This window comes from Thermobia domestica, chromosome 5, assembly GCF_964235325.1.
Source record: "Thermobia domestica chromosome 5, izTheDome1.hap1.1, whole genome shotgun sequence".
Taxonomy (NCBI): domain Eukaryota; kingdom Metazoa; phylum Arthropoda; class Insecta; order Zygentoma; family Lepismatidae; genus Thermobia; species Thermobia domestica.
The window spans coordinates 112,643,679-112,666,520 of NC_137458.1; the positions used below are offsets into that span (position 1 = coordinate 112,643,679).

Sequence of the window (22,842 nt, forward strand, 5' to 3'; positions counted from 1 at the left end):
CTCCTCCAAAATACGCCGACGCTATAGGTCTGTTCTTCCACGACAAATGTTCAAAATCACGAAATTTTACCATGACTGACGACTTCGAATTTAAAGTATCCTTAGTCGCGCTTATCCTGTTTCGAGAGCCGAAATTAATACTTTGTCATTAATTAATTATATCGTATCATTTGGATTTTGTCACATTACCTTCTTCGCCACCAATTCCCTGCGCCCAAATACAATAAATTTTCCAAGGTTAAAAGACTAACCTCGCGACAAAAATACCACTTTTTTTGTGCGAAGTTCGAATTTCAAGCCCCCTCCATCACGTGTCCCTTTGTTTACCGCGCCACAATAGATACTATTCTAGGTATATGTTCCCGAAATATCATTACTGCATTTTATTTTGTAGATTTTTCAAATGTAAAATTGGGTTTGTCATTTCACATATAAATACAATCCATACATCAATTCTTTAATATTTCTCAAATCATTCACTCGGTACATTCACAATTTCACTATGATCTTGGAATAGTCTTCGGTGTAAGACTACGTACATAGAATCGTAATATGGGAAATTAATCCTCCTAGATAAAGCAATATGATATAGCTTGGCTGTACCTAGAAAATACTAATAAAAAGCTCAAAACTCACGTGGGTTGGTTCTTCAGATGTGTCCAACCTAGAAAATCGGACAGGGGCCCACTGGAGCAAACCCTTATCTTCACGCCATCTGTTCATTTGTTTTAAATTGAGTAGACAACCGATTGTATATATGTAATGCCGTATAAGAATCACAGTAGATTTTAAAATAAATCACTTCATATAACCGGAACACAAAAAGGTGACTACTGGAAACTAAAAAAAAAAAAAAAAAAATATAAGTACACTTATTGCGTGTGTATAAGTTAATTTCGAAAATTGTACCTATAAAAAGCTAATATTTTCAATGCACAAATATTCTTACATGTTATAAAAATTTGAAGAAAAAATTCAAGACAAACAATCGCAAAAATGTTCAAAAGGACAGTCAGTTTTCTTCCAACATTCTTACGTTAAGCTGTTGAAAAAACGAACCACGAATCCTTTAAATGAAGGAGTAGGAGATTAAGTAATACATAAGTACTTGTTTTTCACGATTTTTTTTAAGTTTTACAGTATAACAAATCTGGATCTCAACCGCACCAGATGCCGATGAAAAACCCAGCGATGTACATTATGGTTAATTTGGTACCATCTACCAGCAAAACTTCGTACCTCGTTCCTGAATAACAACCTTCACGAGAGTGAAAATTTCAGACACTAACCTGTTGAATACCAACTCTATCTTGATATTTTATCAGTACTGAAACAAACATTTTTAAACTTTCTTAGCATTCAGCATTTCTTTTAATTTCCCCTTCTGCTAAAAGCAGCCGCCCTTCCCTACGATGATTCCAGTTGTTTGCACTGTGTTCCTGACTTCGGTAATCTAGCTTTATGACATCCATTCCTCTCATACAGCTAGATCACCAAAGAAAGGACTACAGCTTCTCTCCCTCTGTTTTAAATTATGTACAATGAATCTATAATATAAGAACATACCTGTTATCTGGATGACTCGAACATCGATGAAAAGGCCCTTGTCCCTGCTTTGGTAATCTAGCTTTATGACTTCTAATACAATCATACAGCTATATCACCAAAGAAACGACAAAGACATCTGCACAACTTGTCTCCTTGAATTCTTCTACGTCAAAGACAGCTTCCAACATAGATCACTAACTGAAACTAATATCTTAGTGCGGAGAATAACTTACAACTTGCAAATTTTGATCAAAATTTATAAAAATTAGTAACTTGCGTAAGTATTCCAAAGTTTTCCCACGAGATATGAATGTCGTGGACAACTTACGTTTAACTACTGGTATTTGTATTACATGTTCTCGTAACAAATGTTTTTGCAGGTTGAAGATAGTAACCCAAACTACAGGCATATTTAGACATCAATCCAATAATACTATTAATAATACTCTCAATTCCTTTTGCGTTGAGTTTGTAGTAGAGTTAAGTATACTACCTATTTCTCACCTAAAAAAAATAGATCATACGTATGCAACAATATTGGTCTAACATGTAGGAATAATTTTTTCCTAAACAACAACTGTATGGTATAGAATCGGTATGAAAAAAAAGTTACAATAGAAAAGAATAAAATTAGTACTTTAAGTACATATAAAACTTTTCTTTTTAAATTTAAAAGCAACCCTTTACCTACATAATAGTACTCAACTGCCAAGTTGTGTATTTCTGAATTTCAGTCTTCTGTAATTCTTGTGGAGCTAATTCACAGTAAGACGTTAATTACTGCAACTATATTACAAGTAAGTTTTCACTGATTTCGAACATTACATTGCTTATTTCTAGGTTAAATTTAACAAGTCACTAACACTTCTTGGATTTAAACACTAACTTCAGTGATTTGAGCAGAAGTACGATAATTTTAAACTAATTTTGAATTAGTGCTACATGGACGATCATAAATTATCTCCTGGAACACACACACGTTCTATTATATATTAGCCCAGCTATTCCGGACCATATGTTAATATTAGATTGATATAGAACATACTATAGCAATGCCTAGGTTATAAATATTTTGTAAAACATTATATACATGTCCATTCTTTAACCAATAATTTTCTTTCAAAACAGTTACGACATTCGTGTAATCAATAAGTACAATCAAATCATGTAAATGTTCAAAAGACAAGTATATTACATCCATTTTTTTTTTCTTTTTTCAATTTCTTTATTCCATATATTAATAAGCTAATATTTCACTCTCTCTTTCAAACAATATAATTAAATGCTTACTTTTATCAGAAAAAAAAGTCTACAAGAAATCTTAAAAAGTTCCTAAAGCAATAATAATAAAATAGAAATAACATTGCCAATGCCTGAGTTGTCAGAAATGTTGCGAAGTGAATTACGCTTGTAACGTTTTACTTGTTCTGGCAGCATAACAGGGCTGCATATAACATCTTCATTTAAAATGCACGTCAGACTGGTAGAGACTTTCGAAGCACTCTCTGCAAATACGAATATGCAGATGTGAAACTTCCCTACCGACAAGTGTACGTGCAGTAATACAAGCTTAAATTAAAACTACGCACATGAGACAAGTACATGACTCAAAATTGCGCAATACTCCTAAACACACTGACTTGGGAACAATGTTTACAGGCAAACGAACAAGTGGAAGAGCAACTTTGCAATCTATAAATCCACGAACGCCCAACAGAAGCTCCATTGAAAGATACAGTACAAACTAACCAGAAAATTAATATCTTGCATTACTACGAAGATACTGTTAATAGCTATGATTTACTCTAGATAAAAATTTGTCCTTTGCGTTGCGTTACTGAATTTACGTCCAAACAAATCTACTATGGAAACAAATTCGCTTTAATGTTTCATTCAAGAGTATTCAGAACATACTTTCTCGAGTTTCCTCAAACAGTCATGAATATTCGAGTTTGAAATAATTTGTATCAAACACTTCACACATGCTTAAGCCAGAAACACTTTCTGATGCGAAAGGAAGCTCCGAAACTTCCACACGAATTGAAAAACTGGAAACTAGTAAACACTTTTATACTTTAGAAAATATTCACTGACTTGGCATTTTATTTACTTATCATCTAAGAAAACGTTACCAACAGAGTAACAACGGGCCACTTCCAGGTTGTTTATAATTTAAAGCAAAGATTGGTATAGAGCACGGATTACCAGTGGCACACACAAAGTCGCATAGCATACTTCAGGTTTGGACACAGAGTTGACAATGCTCATAGGGAAGAAGTTAGTAATGCTAAGGTACATGGACTATGGATTGGTCATTGCAGTTTTAAATTACAAAATAAAATGGGTCTAACATCAATCTAAAAGAAAATACTGTACCTAATTTCGGAAACTACAATACACTCAGGCAAAATCACTAATCTAAATGAATACAGGATTCTATTATATACATGACTAATGTTTCGCATTTTCAACCTAAGTATATATATATTCCGTCATAACAGGCATACTTTTGTAGTTTCGTTCAAAAGACTGGATTCATTTCCCTTTTCCATATACCATTCACATAAATTAATTTCAGTTTGGTGTTTAACAGTTATCAAAATAACGGAAACATCTTAAAAATCCAACTTATCTGACCGCTACAGTGCCGTTTGTATTCATTGCGGATCGTCTCCAGAGGAATAGTGGGTGGATCGCATTCTTCATGTACTGCAGCACTCTGTAGTATCAACTATAATGAAGGGAACAGACTAATCGGATACCCATAACTTCCCCTCTGAAAATCTCCAGGTACCTCGCAATTCTCGATGTCTGGCCTCAGTGGTTCCCAACCTGATGAGTGCAAGCTACTGGGAAATAAGCTATATTCGTGTTTACAATTATGAATCATAACTAAGGGAAATTAAATTAAATATGGTTAACATAAAAGAACCATTCACGGTTCCATTAAAAGCAAAGCTGAGAAAAACTGCTGCACCACAACGGTATGCAGAAGTTTTGCTGGAAACAAATATGAATGGATGTCTATTATACATTAGATTTCAAGGGTGGACCTGAAATCGCACAAGCGCACCAACTAGCAAGGACGGGAGCGCCACGTAAAAAAGGTTGGGAACTATTGTACTAAAGAATTCGTACCACACCGCTTCGCGTGTATCACCCAACACAGTATGAACACAAGATAGAGCATATATGTTGTGTTACTAATTCTCAAAGATCACTTGTTGCAGTACGTTGCATGTTTCCGTTATTTTCATTAAGCTAATTGTTAATGGTAAGATAAAAGAATCCGCTCTTGAACGTAACTGTACATACATACATTCTTGTCCAGAAAGCGTACGCAAGTGGTCGGGGGTAAGATATATCACTTGTAATTATTTGAATTTAGCAGTTTAAACCCTCTTTAACTTTACGTACGCCACTGTTGACAAAACTAGAACAACTGTACAATTGTCGCTCCAAGTTCTGTTCCACAAACACTTATTTCTTCCACTAAGAATTTAATTTTGGTTTTCTCTTGAAATATTCTTTATATGAAACCCTTGGCAGAATGTACACTACACGAACATAAGTTTAAGTCCACATCATATTCTCTTCTGAAATGACACTGATGAAAGTAAGCCTCACTCCCCCAGATACAGAGTAAACCTGAATCATTAAAGGCCTCAGAGTCACTCAGTACCTGAAGAAGGAAGGACTTGGTATACTAGGAATGCCTTTACATCCCCATTGCCTTCTTACGGGCTGCACAATGCTCACGTAAATAAAAGTAAATATTACAAATAACTGACGATAGGCTGAAGATAATTGACAGTATTTACATGTTTATACATAAAACATTTCCTGAAAAGAGTAATCAGCAAAACAAAACAAAATGAACAATATCACTTACCTTGTGATTTCAAATATCTCTTTTTAAACCATAAATGGTTCTTCACTTTTTGAATTGTAAACCTACTAGATGGAAGCGGTACAAGAATTTTTCTCGCTAACGACAAAGCAACGTTGTCCAACTTTGTCCATGGGGTATTTGTAAATTTGCCATCCTTCCAGTGAACGTACTCAGGGCAGTCCGAAGTTGGTTTGTCCCATGGTAGTTCTGGAAAAAAAAGCGTTCCACGTATTAAAATTTCAAACGTCACATATCACTGATTTAACTGAAGTTATTTACCTACTTCAAGAGTTGAATTCTCAAAACAAAGTATTAAACAGCACACAAAATACTAACCATTCATACACCTACTTAGCAACACCTCAAGCCAAAACAAAATTAAAAATATAAGCACGGTAATCACTATCAATAAATATCATTTCCTATATTTTCCATTGACTTATCAGACTAATTCGAGGTTTAATACATTTAACTCTAATTCGAGGTTTAATACATTTAACTAAGTGCAATTACAACGAAACAAAATTATAGATATTTACTTCACGGAACTGTATCTATACAAATAAAACTGACACCCAATTCCTCGAACATATTCCGCAGGAAATTTTAACCTAAAATACTCAACTGTCGAAAATTCATACTTTTATTTCACCTAGATAAAAAATATATATATAGTGCTTATCAAAGTGATTGGTGATCAGGTCACTTAGAACAAGACTGCATACAGTATCAATATTGTGTAAATAGTACATACATTATCTAAGTTTAACAATATTAAACTCAATTATATGAACTCTCATTGCGATTTGACAGAATAATCTCTCCTGAAATTCATGACCTACAGAAATTAAACTACTGCATTACAGACTGACAGTAATGATATTCAAACTTTTGTGGGAAAATGCTATTGTGACCTTCCTGAAAGGTAGCAGATTCCCAGCTCTCAAAAAAATTGCATTTCCTAAAAATCAATATATGCAATTTGCACTTTTATCTCAACATTAAGACGATCGTATGCTCCTGCACGGTGGCCCACTAGTTAAAAATTCAAGTTGTTTGCAAAAATAGGTTTAATTTCAAACAATTTTGGCTCAATTACCAAGTACGTGCGCGATGTATTTCCATTTTCCTATTTAACACTTTCTATTACAGAAACTATCCATTTTGGATTACTGGAGTTTAAAAGCTTCCTCACAAAATTTGCAGATATTTATTGTATAAGAATTTCTTTCGGTAGTAGCACATCAAGTTTGTTCACAAAATCATAGGAATACCATGTCAGTGCAAAATTGGATAAAAAAATGCGACGAAAACGACACCGTGAGAAAAATGACTTGACAGTCTCCCTTGAAGTCGCTGGAAACTGGTCGTAGAACTAACTTATGCACTTAAAATTTTATTGCATGTGGAACAGAAGAGCCTGAAGGGGCTTCACTTAGCCCACGACTGCATTTTGAGATCCGAACCTTCCAGCCTTAGTGTTAGAACCTTGAGTACTAAAGTGAAGATTAGATATTGAAGCTTCAATTATTAGTTCACTAACGACGTATCTGGTTGTTTCTATTAAAATTAAAAAAACAAAAAAACAAAAAAAAAAAAAAAGTTTGGTTGGAATTGAATGCTTAGTTGCAGAACCGAGGAAATTTGTGACCTGAACCTACAGTCTTACGTAGGATTAACCATAAGACAGTCCCCCAGAATCGAATCCAGGTCTCGCAACAAAGGCGTTGTGCCAACCACATAGCCATGAAGCATAGGCCTATCTGGTCACAAAATTACGAAATAAGCATCGTATGAACTTATTACAACTTTTGCTATAAAAAAAGTTCAATTCATTGGACTGCTTAATACTTTTTATTGACAGCATTACTGGTTCAGAATAAATGAACAAGAACTACATTATGCTAATTCAAGATAACCTCTCAATCTGTGGAATAACCAGTTTCTTAATTGTTATATTTTGTTGTAATTTTACTTGTTTATGGTAAATTTTCTATTTTCACACACTAAATGTACATTTATGTGGAAGTATATACTAAATTCTCAGTTTGAACACATTCCTTAACACGACAGTTTTAAACTTCAACTTATCAAAGACAGGCTCATTTTCGTAGTTAAAATTCATAAGTAACAGTATGACAATGAATTTACAAAAGCTTCAAACTTTTAAAGGTCATCTAAGTATTAACTACTATTCCCTACATCATTTCAGATAATTTCTCTGCTGGTTCTTGCCTTTTGCCACCATAACCTATATTGAAACCAACTCTACTAGGAATAGCGATATCGTGTGAAGCAGCTGTATAGCTACTGTTTCTACTGGATATATCAGTGCTTAGGAATTAAGTAGATATCTACAGAGTATATCATCCAGCTACACCTACAGCAAGTTCTTCACTACATATAAAAAAAGCACCCTCCTCTCCCCAACTCGTGTGTACAGTCGCATATATGTTTGCGTAATAAGTCTGAACGTAGTGGGCTCATGAAATTAAGTGAATTAAAAGAAAGAAAAAATTAACATACTCAAAAGCTAAATGTTCAACTCTAAGTTGCCATATCGGGTGTAATACTTTTTTTCATATCAAAATTTGACTACGGTTCTGTGAGAAATAAGTGCTTTGTTTATTAAAATAATTTATCTCCCTTTCTAGAATTCTAAGTTAGACTGCGAGAAAAAAAAAAAAAAAGGTAATAAAAGCATACGTTGAGACACGTTGCTAGTAGTAGTAGTAGTAGTAATTCTTGTCGAAGCTTCAAACTTGCTCTACATTTCAGCCGAATGACATACTGTACATTTATATGAGCCAAGAAAATTCACCTGCTCCATGAGCACTAAAGTATCTCAGACTAGTTGATAGGAAACCAAGAAAACTCTCTACTCTCCTAGTCTTTCTCGCCGTAAGAGCGGAAGGCAGGTATACCACCCCTAACATGGAAGGAAACGTTTAAGAGACAGTATTGTTTAAAATCTAAATTTTCACCCCACTACACGTGCGCTTTGTCAATGTGAGGGAGTTTGCTGTTCCTTTCAACTACTCTTAACGCACCCATCATCCACAACTTCAATTAATAGTTACTTTAAGAAAATGATATAGCATTGTTTACGTATTTTATAGGCCTAATAAATATGGATTTGACCATTTAAAAAAATATAACAACAGTTGTTTATAGACCAAACTTATGCTGATTCTTTCATTTGATGTTAGAAGGGGGAAGAGCTATAAGGAATCGTTGACGTATGTTTCCAACTGTAAAGAATGAAACAAAATACTTGTATATTCGACTGAACCTCAAATACAGGAAATATCGTTGTGAAAATACTGTAGTGCGTGTATTAGTGGATGTATGTGTAAAGTTTGCTGTATCCGTTAACATTTTAAGAAGCAAGTAATTGTAATATGAAAAATATGTAGTGAATCCCATAACGAAGAAATGAAGAATCCCTAGAGGCACCAATACAATAGGCAGTGGACTGCTGGAGAAAGAGGAAACTCCAGTTTGGCAAGCAAAAATAACTAATAGGAAAATAGAATTAAACTGTTTTCAGTTGCTTTAATTTGAATCGATTAGGTTATTTGGAAGTGACTCGCATTCTTTTTTCTTTTCGTGAATACAATATAACTTTTTATGGAAAAGGAATATACATTTTTTTTTTAGTTTTCTTGTCATATGTTGTCATGTTACGGAGGAATGGGGTCTGAGTGGTAAATTACTTCCAGTTTGATAATTGGTCATGTAAATTCGTGGATAACGACATTGTGTCAGTGGGTTTTCTCGGGGTTCTCCCTTTGCTGCCACTTTATTCTTCCATCAATTCTTCTTTATCATTCATTTTCCATAATCACAGCCTCCCTTAATTTATATGGCATGCATGTGAGACGTTAACTAAAGATACTTTTTTTATGCATATGTTGCTGTATTAACGTAAAAAAGTAACCTGATAAAATCATCATGCCGACAAATTGTGTACAAGGTCCAACCCTGCCATCAGTTGTAATACGCGATCGAGTAACAGACACAGTCCGCTATTCCAATGCTTCTGCAAACTCCCACCGTTTAAATTAATGAGCATATTTAAATTGGATTGACAGTTAATTGTTAACTTGTTTTGGTTACCCTGTTTAATGTGTTATCAAGAAGTACGTACACGATAATATGAGAGTTTCAATTCGTTGTTTACATTTTTTTAAAAAATATCTACATATCAGCGAATGAGGGCGTGTATTACTAAAGAGAAGGGCAACAGCCACCGCCTGAAACAGACAGCTAGCAGATGGGTGGTGGGGATATAAGTCCTTATCAACTTGTCTGAGAGACTTGCTAAACCATTGCTATATTTCAATTAAGACTACACAAAACACTACATCAAATACAGGATATCTGACACTTTCAATCTAAGAGTTAAAAGTTTATATTATATAACACTTTTCAAAACTAAACCCTTTACATTTGTACCAATAATTTATGAATGAACCAATTTCTCCGTGCCTTATTACAGACAACCAGATATATACTGTATTCTTTAAATTACTGGAACAATAATACTTTCACAGCTGGTGGGGTGAAAGTTCTGAGCGAATGCACAATAAGTATCATCCTACTTAAATATTTCAATCATTAAACTTTTATTTCACACCTATGTAATCGCTTGATTGTGCTACAAACTACTTTATTAGGTAACATTCTGAACTTCGAAACATAAATTGAAATGTGACTATACTTAGCAGGGTTGGCAAAAACCACGGTTTTTATTGAGAAAACCAAAAAACCAGGTTCTTTGGTTTAAACTTTTTTTTGTTTGTTTGTTTAAAACAGCTTTTTTGGGTTTAAATAATTTGTTCTATGTATAATACATATGAACACAAATTTGTATCGCCGTAATGTTATGCTGGAAGGGGCCACAAACTTAAAGCGGAATCCAAACCGCTTTTCGGCTTACATCCGAGAGAAATTGTTCTCCATTTAGACTCGAAACCGGGACTAATTGGCCACAAATGCGATGAGTCTGCTGACTCACTCACGAAGAACTCTTGATAAAAATACGCTGCATTGATCTTTACATAGGCCTACTTGTTAATATAATTGTCAAGAGTAATTTCAAATGGACAAACAGATAAACAGTTGCACAATTGAAACCATTAAACAGAATTATATACCTAGATATAAATTGGGAAACTCCCGCCTCAGACATTGGGAAAATCTGCTACTACTTTAAATGTAAAGCAATAACGAAAAGATCCCGTTATTGCTTGCCATGTAAAATTTTATGGTCAACGTATAATCAGTACGCTAAATCTGAGGTATTAAATTACAAATTTAGTATGTAGATATCATTCAATTAAATTAAAATTGAAAGTCCAATCCAAGCTAATGCTGGAAGCTACGTAATTAGTTGATAAATTTTGCCAATTTATATCAATATATTTAAGCAACTTTAGCTTCTTTATAAAACAACAGGCATTCAAGGAAGCAGAAATATACAATTTAGCTTCGTTTCGTATGTTTAGGCTGAACATTCTTATGTAATACCGAGGTAAGAAGACGATTTTTGCTTAAAGTGACATCCGAACCACTACTTGGTTTCCACTTGAAAGAAAGGTTATGGTTCGACCGAGAATTGAACATGAGACACCTTGATTAAAAGGTGAAAAGGAGATAAAACTAATGTAGATGGTTTGATATGTGGAAACGTCACCATAGTGTTCATACGATTTCAAGCTTTTTTTTTTTTTTTTTTTTTTTAAACCAGCCAACCTTGATACTTAGCCTGTCAAGCTTCTACAAATTGGACCGACAATCATTCTTTATGCTCGTAGTTTCTTCCTGATTGCCTGGCATGGCAAAAAAAAAAAAAAAAAAAAAAAAAAAAAAAAAACTTTTAATTGTTGTGTTCTCAATAAGAGGCTCACCAGATTAAGATTTTTACTTAGTGATACAAATTAATGTAGAGATGGTTATCCAGTGACACGCAGACGTGATTGTGACCAAGATTACAGCGCTGCTGATCTAGATTATCCATTAAAAATAGAGATACTTAGGTAGATCTATTGTACCGATGTGATAGGTACCCTTCAGCTTCAATCAGTTATTTCTAGAAAACTACGTGACTACATATACAATAACAGCTCAAACTATTAACAAAATTATAGCATATAGTATGTTAATATTAACATGTTTTGAACTTTACACTACTTATTGAATAATCAATTTAATCAAAACATTTTAAGATTCAAAAAACCTCAATATGTCTGCAGATGCCATGCTCCTAGTTGATGTTTCCAAAATATGAACCGGGTCACATGCTGACCGTACAGGGATGATCGTTCCATGTGCTTGAAATTTCACTCCTGACCTTGGTAATCTAGTGTAGGCAGTATTAATTGAAATCCTACAGCTAGGATACCAAAGACAGGAACAAAATCATATCTAATATAGTCACTGCTGGAAGAAAAACTGCTCAAATACAGAATTAACACAACTAGACTTGTCACATATTCGTAACAAACATTAAGTCATTTATACGTTAAGCCTAATTATTGACCATTAACTACCTCTTCTGCGGGATTCATTAATTATTAAAAATAGCCTAGAACAATCCAACTCCAGACAGAAATCTACTTTCCCTGAAATCTTCACCTGAGAAAAACTTTTTTTTTTCTTTAAATAGTTATATAAAGTACCGGACATATAACAGGTCAAAGCTGACCATGTAGAAGCCACTGTCGATCACATTTTTCTAAAAATGGCAATTATCAAAAAACCTCCCAACCCAGATGAGCCTCCTTTTGTACCAAAGTACCGATTTACAAAGTATAAAGAAGGAAATCAAGACCTGTGCTCAAAATCAACCAATATACAGCAATTACAAGTTCCTGAACTTTTTTCTTAATACCAATCTAGTAAATTTTAAATATTCTCCAGAGTCGTAATTACAGTACTTTATATTCTGAAAAGAACATGCCACCAATAACTAATTTTGCAGAGAACTGGTCTTATTCTACCGGTAGTAGTACAGAGCTACCACTGGCAGATTTACGAAATATCAAATTTTACAGCAATGACTTATTGCAACAAGGGGAGAGAAAAGTTTTGCAATATGGCACAGACAATTCTTTTCAATATTAGCACTTCAGAAGACAAAAGGAAGCCTTGGTGTTAAACCCACCTCCCCTAGTATAATCGCAAACGCAGACGAAAAATATATTCTGAGGGGCTGCTCGTCATTTTAAAAATAGCATACAACTATGAAATTTGAATATTAGCAGGTCCCTCAGAACACATTTTTCGTATAAGGGACATGGAAAAGGAAAATGTGATGGGGTCAAGGATCTAGGAAACTATTTCACTAAGCACAAACTATCGAAGTCCGTAATGCATGTCATTCAGGGTGCAACTAACTTTGTCCAGATACACAATACATTAGAATTAGGCGTACACTTTTATCCACAAAACAAGTAGATCTTTAGTCTTTTTAAGAGAGTTGAAAATTTCACTCGCTGGTTTTCAAACTGAAGCGCTATCACAACTCATTCGTTCTCGTCAACTGACAGTAATAGTATTACAGCCAGACTATGTGTAATAATAAATATTAATTCGGTTTCGCAGTTTCCATTCAACTGCACTGAACGCATGTTAAAAACTTCGTTACAAATTCAGAGGCAGACATTCTTTTCAGAATATATAGTACTTTGATGTAAGACTTGTAATATTTTCAGAACTTTCAAGATTAGCCTTTGAAAAAAAAAAAAAACTAATTGCTGTATAAAGGTTGATTTTGGGCACAGGTCTAGATTTCCTTTATACGAGGGTAAGTAACCAGTATTTTTCTATTTCTTTTCAGGTTGGCTTTTCAGCACATTGTGTGCTCCTCAGACGCTAGGTGTCATCGTTGGCTTCGCCTGTGGTAGGTTGCAGCGTTATCGGATCAGTCCGCTATGCGAAGTAAAGATGGGCGCGACACACCGTGTGCACTAAAGAACAATGTTGTCATCCTCTTGTAATTTGAAGGTATACTCGGACCGGAACTTTCAGCACAATACAGGGATAATACGTTGCCACAGCGAAGTGTTTACCAGTGGACTGAACGGTTTAAAAGAGGTCGAACGAGCGGAAAGAATGAGAAACGAGCAGGGCGTCCAGCTACAGCAACAACTGACGACACTGAACGGGTACTTGCCTTGATTCTGAATAACAGATGAGAGACTGGTAATGAAGTGGCAGCCCATATGCAGATTAGTCCTGATTCTGCATGACATGCATAAAAGGTTCAACTTTCACAAAGTGAGATGGGTTTCGAAAAAAACAGCACAAGCAAAACCGTGTGAGAATCTGTCAACACCTACTGGACCGTTATGCTAACGAAGGTGAAGCATTTCTCAGGCGAATCATCACTGGAGATTAAACTTAGATCCATCACTGAGCCAGAGAGAGAACGCTAGAGCATGGAATGGAAGCACTTCGATCTCCCGTATGCTGAGTGGTTCGGGACTCAAGAACCAACTCTGGAATATTACTTGGAACAGAGGTCAAATATAAACAGTAAAAGATAGTGATATACTGGTAAGCAACCTGAAGCCTGCAATTCGTATTAATCACAGATCGATTGCCGGAATATGCATGACAATGGGAATCCATATATCGCCGCCCACCGCTCAAATTTTTAGACGCTGCGTTTCGAAGTGTTGGAGCATCCTGCATAGAGGTCCGATTTCGCCCCGTCGGATTACCATCGGTTTGTCCCATTTAAAGAGCCCTCAGAGGCCGTCGATTCAACTCTGAAGAGTGAAGAAAGTATTAAGGCTTGCTGCTTAACCAAAAACCTTATTTGCAGGTGTAGGAATGCTTGTGCAATAGTGGATCAGCTACACTGAAAAACAGGGTGACAGATGAAAGATGAATAAAAACATTGTACTATTGGTAATAAAAATTGCAGGTGCTTATTACCTTACCCTCGTCTGTATTAACGAGTATATATTATTATTATTTTTAAAAATATGACTTTCAACAGTGGTTTCCGCGTGGTTAACTCTTACTGTATCTCCAGTATCATATATAATAATTGTTTTAATTAAAAATTAAAAATGTCTTTCTCATTTTCACATACGAACTTTTACGCCAATGTTCCATGACTAGTATGAGTGGTGAAGACTACTGAAGACTGACCTAACTCGTTAGGAAAAAATGGTGAAATGAAACTGGAAACTTTCAGAAACCAACAGAATGTGTTACTAACAACTCTCACACCTGGGATAAACTCCTTAAAGAGGCACTACCATTGGATAGCATTCCATCCCTTCGTAGAATTATATAGATATCATTTGAAAACTACATTCTTCGTATTTACGTCCTTTGTCAGCCGCAAGCCCTACAGTTTGAAATGCGATCTGAACCAATGAAGTGTGTTCAATGCTGTCTCACCGGGAACAGGGAAGTCAAACTGAGTTATTGCAAGAAATTATAAGAGTGGAAAATTTAATTTCTTTATAACTAACAAATACTAGAAGTTACGACATGCTTGGATCAAATTACTAACCTCCAGTCAGCATTGCAACCAAAATTATGCCGCACGACCAAACATCAGCTGGTTCTGCATGGTAAGGCCTAATGAGAACTTCAGGCGCAACGTACGGTAAAGTACCACATCTTTTTTCCAGAGGGCGTTCCTGGAAATTAATAGTAATCGACAATTGGTATTGAACTCCGTACAAATTCCAAGAGGAACTAAATAAAGTGACGCTGCTACACGACTAGAATTTCTTCAACTCAAAGCAGTTTCTCAATTATTTATATATTTTCAACATTAGTATCATGGAATTCTCATTATTACTACTACACCACCTGTCTAACATTGCAACGAAGTAATAGTTAACAGAATGATTAGTAAATTTCAAATCACACGACATAACTGGAGCTCCCCCATGGCTATATGGTTAGAGTAGGCGCTTTTAGGTAGAAGACTACTTCGATACCCGGCAAAAGCTTATAATGGCACGGATCTCACGTTAAGCTGTAGGTTCGCGCCTTATAGCCCCGCTGCTGAAAGGGACGATATCTCAAATCCAACCAATCATATAAGTTTGGTTAATTGCTCACAAGATAAACATTAATTCGTCTCTAGCAGCACATGGTGGATGACAGTGTGTGTACTGCTACCGTCTGCTTTTATATTGGTTGTATATGATCTAGTTTGTACAAATTATTTTAAAGTTCGATACAGAGGTAGGAAGATAAAGAAACCCAGGCAACAAGAATATATACTTTTATAAAGGTTACCAGTGAAAAACTTTATACAACAGTTATTTAGTACGGCTAATCTGATGTTGCACTATATTTAACGCTGAGATGCGAAGCAGATTAAGAATATGCTGGTTACAATAATAACCTATGTCACGTTCGAAAACTTAAGGCAGTGCAATCACATTTACGACGAATCATCAGCCCATCGAACATTGATTGGCTTTTTCGCCGTGCAGACAATCTAAATTGATTTCAATAGCGCATATGGAAGTTGCCCGTCTGTACATTCTCCCGTGATTTATTAGCAATTCTTGCAACATTTTGAAAAATGTAAGTTGGAGAAGATACTAATTTGAATGCCTTTCCGTACTTTGTGGAAAAGCCCTGAAATTATAGTCTCCATTCGCAGAAGCTGGAGTCAAGATTATTACGTCTAAATAAATACCTACCTAGCATAAAATTTTAAAAATCTGAACCAAAGGATGTTAAAGGATGGCACATTACTTCTTTGTAAAGCTGTCAGTTGAAACTTCTTTTTGTCAGTTATTTACTTCAAGCCTAATTATTTAATTATACTACTTGTATTTAACGTAACCACGTAACTACAGGAATATGTAAGATTTGGATGTATTAACCAACTTTCAATACCACTTAAAATGTTTTTGAAATTGAGCTGCATTTATGAACACGATCTGGGAAATTCTTAAAAGCCAATATAAAAACTAGAACAATGTTATTTACAGTGAAAGTCAAGAATTCCCAGTCACATACGACATCTCTGCCTTCAAACAGAAGTACCCCTTCCGTTAAGTATTATAATATGGTTCTCAACTCTTTCAAAGCAGAATTCCTGTAGTTTGACGGGAATTTTCATACTAATTTGTCTGAAAACAGGTGACGGGCTTTTTGAGGAATCATATAGTAGAATGGTTGAACTAGTACCACAAAATTTCAAAAATCAAATTAGTTAAAATCAATTTTGAGAAATTGTACAAGTCAAGCTTCCAGTCACAGAAACAATGCCCAGTACTCTACAGCTACTAATTTACAGAAAATTATAATCCTTCCTCACCTCTCCACATAATCCCCATTGAGATTCAGGCATTTCTCACCGCTGCACCAATCTGTCCAAACCCTTTGCAAACATTAGAGCTCTGGCTCTTTAACGCTCCCTCACATTCCGCTTCACCTCTTCATCTGTTTTGAAACATTCACCTTCCAATGCAGAACAAAACAAATAAACAAACAAACAAACAAAAAAAAAACCCGCTAAATTGAGGCTTTATGGAGAGTTGGCCAGCCGTTCCAACTTTAATTCTTCAACTGTAAATTGTTTGCGTGCTAAGTATGGGTGAGTCTTATCGTTAAGGACCAGACACCAGGCCCGACATAAGCAACCTAGTCTCCTATTAACTGCTGTAACCCTTCTTAACGATAACACCCACCCCACTTTCCATAGACTCGAAGAGCCGAGTTACTTTCATCTCTTCCTGGTATTGAAGTCCACATTGCAAGATGAACATCTCGAAACGGATGCAGTGAAGTAAATGTGAGGGAAGTGTTTACATATTTTACCAAACACTTACCCGTCCCTGATGTCTGTACAAAGTAGCCATTCCGAAGTCAGTGATTTTCAAATCATCATGGACATCCAGTAATAAATTCTCGGGTTTTAGATCTCTATGTGCCACGCCCATGCTATGAAGGTATTCCTACATGAAACCAAAGGAGATTATCATTGGAGTGTATAACTCATTCCGAAAGCGGAATTATGCAGTTAAAGACAAAGAATAAATATCACAGCTTATAACAGGTAAAGGAGTTTAGTTAGTCACAGCGTAAAAATCGTATTCCCCCTGGCCAGAATTCACCACGCTAAAACTATGATGTACTTAAGGAAACTGGAGAGACGGCAGTACAAATTTAAATTGCACACCGCCTCCAGTCTCATCAATGTATTCCTCCTTCCCGCCCCCCTCACTGTCCATTCCTTCTTAGTTGTCATAACAGATTTAAGATTGAGTAAATATTTTCTCAATACAAACTGGAAAATTTCTACCGGTTTTAGTAGAGATGAAGAGTGGAGATGGAAATATTTTCTTGAGAAGTTTGATTGCAGAAAACAGCTTTTTCCTGTTAAGTCTATGCTCTACTAATTTTTACTCTACAGTGATTCATATTAAATCTGGAAACTGCTGATTTCTCCCACTTCCAGTGGATGGAATAAATCCAACGAACTCCATCCCTAACTTTTCACATGTACACTCATGTCCAAAATTATTGTCGCATGTCTATAAATATGTTGTAGGAATATAATTTGATAACGAATTCGCCCGGTATTGCTTACAACGTTAGTATGTGTATAATCAGCAAAGACATGTAAGTGGCAAATTTCATGTCAAAAGAGCAGTAAATAAGAACAATAAAACGAAAATAAAACTTTATTCTCCATTTAGCAAGATTTTGTTTTACTCATTCTAATTTTCGTATTTATAATTCTTTCCCTATGAAATTTGCTACAAATTTACATTCTCCGATTATACACATTGTATCAGTATTAAAAGTACCCTGCAACATCATTATCAAATTATATTCCAAAATCAAGAAAACAGTTATAGATATGCGACAATAATTTTGGACATGAGTGTACATCCTGGCGATTCATATAGACTGACTTTCTTCCCTTTCTCTCGGACGGACAGTAAATAAGAGTTTGAAGATAAAAGTTTTTGGTAAACCAAACCCTTCAAAAACGTACAGAGAGCATATTACCAGCGCGTAATAATTTGTTTTTCAATCTTACTAATCAGATCTACGTAGATTATTTTTAAACCATTACCATTATATATACAGGATAAAATTACAATGGTAGCTTAGAGAAAGCAGTAAAAGCAAATAACTTTATAGGTATCATCTGATGAACTCAGTGATAATTGAACAAACAAAGCTGATATATGAATCAATTATGACTTACTGACAGCAGTGAGCGTTAACTGTTATATTGGTTGAATACAAAGAGCATATTAGGCTCTTCGCTAAACTTATCCCGACTTTTTTGAATTAAGACCCAAATGGTATCTACAAAATATTACATGAATTATTAAATGCTTCCAATATCTTGAGTATAATGTGTAAATTTGGATGCAAACAACTGGTCCGTACGGAAACAAAAACTGGCTCACTTTCTACTTTTAATATTCTTAATCACTACGAATAAAAAAGCAGGTTTGAATTTAGCGAAGAGCTTTAAGAACGTTCAAATGAGGAAACTTCCCTCAATACTTCATAATGGAATATAATTATGAATTTGTGGAAATAACCATCTGGATTATTTTAAGTCTAAACTTAAAGAGTATTCTAACGAATTTTTCTTATAATAAAGCATGGTAGCACAAGCTTTTACTTCAAACTAAAAGACTAATTATACCTAGTTCTACTTACAAAAGCTGACCCCTTTCCAACCGAAGTACTTGCAAACAGTAAAATCTGTCAAACCACGTTTCACAAAGCAACGGAACTATACACACGTGTATAAGGATAAATGTGCTGTAATGAATAAAATGCCGCCCCAAAAAATCGCTCTTCAGAACGGTATGTCATGGCTCTTTTACATACAAAGTAGCGTTCCCCCGATAAAAGTGTCGAAACAAGGCTTTGTGGTAGACAAGCAACTATCAGCGTTTTTATAGTTAAACGTTATGTACAGCGTCTACTCCACAACACAGTATGCCATCACCAACGAAATCATAGCCAAGGGAGGAAGCGAAACAAGTCCTGTGCTAAGAAAAATCCGAGTATTGCGGCATGTGAGATTCCACTACCACGGTGTTATGACCAAACTATTACATGTAACCCAAACAGTGAATCGTGCAACTGTCTGCAAGGTCAAAATGTGTGCGTTAACACCATGGCATATTGAGGAGCGAAAGAGCAAGAGATTAAACCTGTATAAGCATCACCTACCTGGTGACCGTTGGAAATTTGATGGAGCAATGGACGAAGCGTAGACCTACCGAAGTGACTGGAAAAGTTATCCATCACTATGGAATTGTATATGAAAAAGTGATTTATCTACATCAGTGCAAGGAGTTTCTCAAACTGTTCTTACGTGGTTACTGATTTTTGATACAGACGAAAGCTCAAAATTCGTAAAATCGAAAAGCAGTTGCAGGAACATGCCTCTAGTTTACAAACACGAAATACAACTAATATATGGCAACACCCACAACGTGAAATTGCACTTGTTCAAGTTACACGGCCACAGCATCGTAGCAGCACGTAATATCCATGCTATTCAGTTTGAGAATTCCCCCTCTGAGTCCCAAGTATTATTGTGATCTTGTGACTTCCTGTAAAGCCTGCCAACAGGAGTAGGGCAAAATACGTGGTACAGCTGCAACGGAAGCTGTGGTGTGCAATGTTCGATACCATGTGGCCATATCCAACCATGATAAATGGTGATAATGTGGAATATCGTAAGTACGAAACAACTGTTTGGATGAAAACAGATCAGCTTCTGCACGGATAACTGAGACCAAAGGTTTTCTCTGTAGTGAACTACTTTAACCTTAAAAGGGCACTTACCACTCCGGACAGCAACTGCCGAAAGTACTTCTGAGCCTCCCAAGCAGGCATTCCGATATCTGGTTCTGTTTACAGAAAAATTTATACATATGAAGCTAATACAGCAAAAACTGAACGTCATATAGCAAACTAATATACTGGACGTCAGAAAAAATTACTCGGTGGCCGTTGACATCTGCTGAAGGCCAAATTATTCAGAAAAAACAGCTTCTTATGTATGACTTCTGAAGAAGTAGTTGATACAAAATTAAGTGGCAACGAAATTTACAATGATGCTTCCTTCGAAGTTTTTCCTAACTTCCCAGTTTGAAGGAACCCGGCCTGTTGTCTAACTTAAGTTACCAACACTGAAGTTCCATAGATTGTAGTTCTGAAAATTTGTACGAAACTCAACAGACCTAACAAAATTATAAGTCGCTAAACACCATGCACTTCCAACTATGACAATGGGGAAACAACTCGAGGAAGTGAATTAATGATTATGTTTTAATGAGGGCGTCAACAGCGAGGCTACATGTAGTCATTACAATAAGCATAATTGCGAACACAATCAAAAATACAAAATAAAACTTCCTTAAAAATTTATTCCACATGCGCCCACGAATAAGAGCGCTACTCTTTAGGTTAAAGGTAAAATCCTATATAAAGGCAAGCTTACTAGGGCCTCCAACTGCTATAGGATATCAAAATTTCACTATGTGGCAGCTCCGCAGATTAACTTGGAAAAATTAGAATTGCTCTACGAATCCACCAAGTAGTTGCAACAAATGTTAGGTAGGAAGTGGTGCTAGTGTCAACGTATATTGTCTAACTTTATCTTTGGAGAATCGACATACTTCTTGATAGACAGGTAGATTTGTATTTTTTTTTTTTTTTTTTTTTTTTTTTTTTTTTATCTGCGACATTGTCACATCGTGCAATTCGCATCTCCAGACCAGGACCCGAAAATTATACAATATTTTACATATTTTTTGCTTTGTTTTTACTTATAGAATAATACTTTTTAGTCCGTAGGCATCATTTTTAGACCACCATATATATATATATATATATATATATCTTTAAAACAGGTAATAAAGACTTACAATAAACAAAAAATAGAAAAATTGCAACAATTCGAAGAAAAAAAACTTCAGACTGTATTATAGCAGGGCAAGCAAGAGATGGTCTCTGACGTTTCTTACCACATGTGGAGAGACAATGCAGACCCTACTTTGGTACTAACGTTACCAACCACGGTCACTGCCTTACACCATTAATTAAATTGCCACTATAGATGCACCGAAAAAACTCTTGACACATGAGTAGTGGCAACATCACGAGCTGTCCGAGACCACCTCTTGCTGGTCATGCTGTAGCTATTCCAATCTCACGAATAAAATGAAAATGCGGCTGCTAAAGACAACATTACACCCAGTCCTGACAGACTGAGGTGTTCCTAAGCGTTCTGAGGTATGAATATTCTGAGAATTCCATAAGATTGTGCCTAATTCTCAGTGGGACAAGACCGTCTTCACAATACCAACGGTTAATGTCATGCACTAAACAGAAATGCGTTAGCCGATACACAAGCGGTTAGACCACTTCATTTGGGTGGCTAGTACGCGATGACATTACTCACTGTCCGAAAGATGTAGCAAGTGAAGCTTGTCAGTGGACGCATCCGTTGGACGAAATAGCCACGGAGATCCGTAATCGGGAGAGTGCTCTAGTGCAACATCTATAAATGCAGGGTCTGCCAGTTACCCGGAAGACGATGACAGCCTTGTCGCCGCAGCTGATTGAAATGAAATCAAGTAGTCAAAAGTATTTCAATACAATTTTATGAGTCGATACAGTTCTCTCGCAATCGTTCAAATCATTTCAAAACAAGCTGTGTTACTACACTAACAATATAATGTACCTTTTGTATTGTCATGTTTAATTTGAGCTCAATGTATTCGAATTGGAAGTTTAGTAATTATTCACGAATCCAGTGTCATTTGTCAACTGTATTCAACACGTTCTTTCTATTGAACCCGGCGGGTACAGTATTAGTGATCTTGTCCACTACAATTTAAAAAATCTGCCACCATCTCAACGACCCTTAGATCATTGAAAAACTAGCTATACTTATTGGTCTAAAGCACATTTCTTCCTGGGGACATTTAATATTGTCACTTACCAGATAGCAAATTTCAACAGTGCAACTATTGATTCTAGTGAAAATAAGGAATTACTACACAGTAAACCACAAAAAGTAATTCACTTCACATCTGGAACATTAAATACTTCCTGATTTATCACCTGTCTACAAGATGTTCAAGATGTCTTTACGGGGTCTGGTGGTTCAGTAATAGAGCGCTCATATTTAATGCATGGAGTTTCAAGATTGTCCATAGCAAGGTCAACTGAACTTCGTGGTGTATCAACACAGTGTGTGTTGATTTTCTCGCAGTTTCCTTCTCTCTTGCATTCCATCATATCCTCATCTGACTCCCTTAGTATGAGTGCATAATCGTGGTAGGCTACAACAAAAATATTTACTTCTCCGTAGCATGAATTTCAACCATCAACCGTTCATTATTCAACGGTAACTG

At 35.7% G+C, this 22,842-nt stretch overlaps 1 protein-coding gene across 7 annotated transcripts in view; it reads right to left on the reverse strand.

Moving 5' to 3' along the window:
- The window catches only part of grp (serine/threonine-protein kinase grp), a 74,699-nt gene that overhangs the window by 25,724 nt on the left and 26,133 nt on the right, over positions 1-22,842 (reverse strand). For 3 of the 7 annotated variants that reach the window (XM_081758884.1, XM_081758882.1, XM_081758883.1), the window contains 4 exons: positions 20,264-20,328; positions 17,266-17,391; positions 14,976-15,105; positions 5,441-5,647 (listed from right to left, as the gene is read on the reverse strand). In XM_081758884.1, coding sequence (XP_081615010.1) covers positions 5,441-5,647; positions 14,976-15,105; positions 17,266-17,391; positions 20,264-20,328 — 528 coding nt within the window. The remainder of the gene's footprint in view (positions 1-5,440; positions 5,648-14,975; positions 15,106-17,265; positions 17,392-20,263; positions 20,329-22,842) is intronic. The other 4 variants (XM_081758888.1, XM_081758886.1, XM_081758887.1 and 1 more) reach the window with 2 other exon arrangements.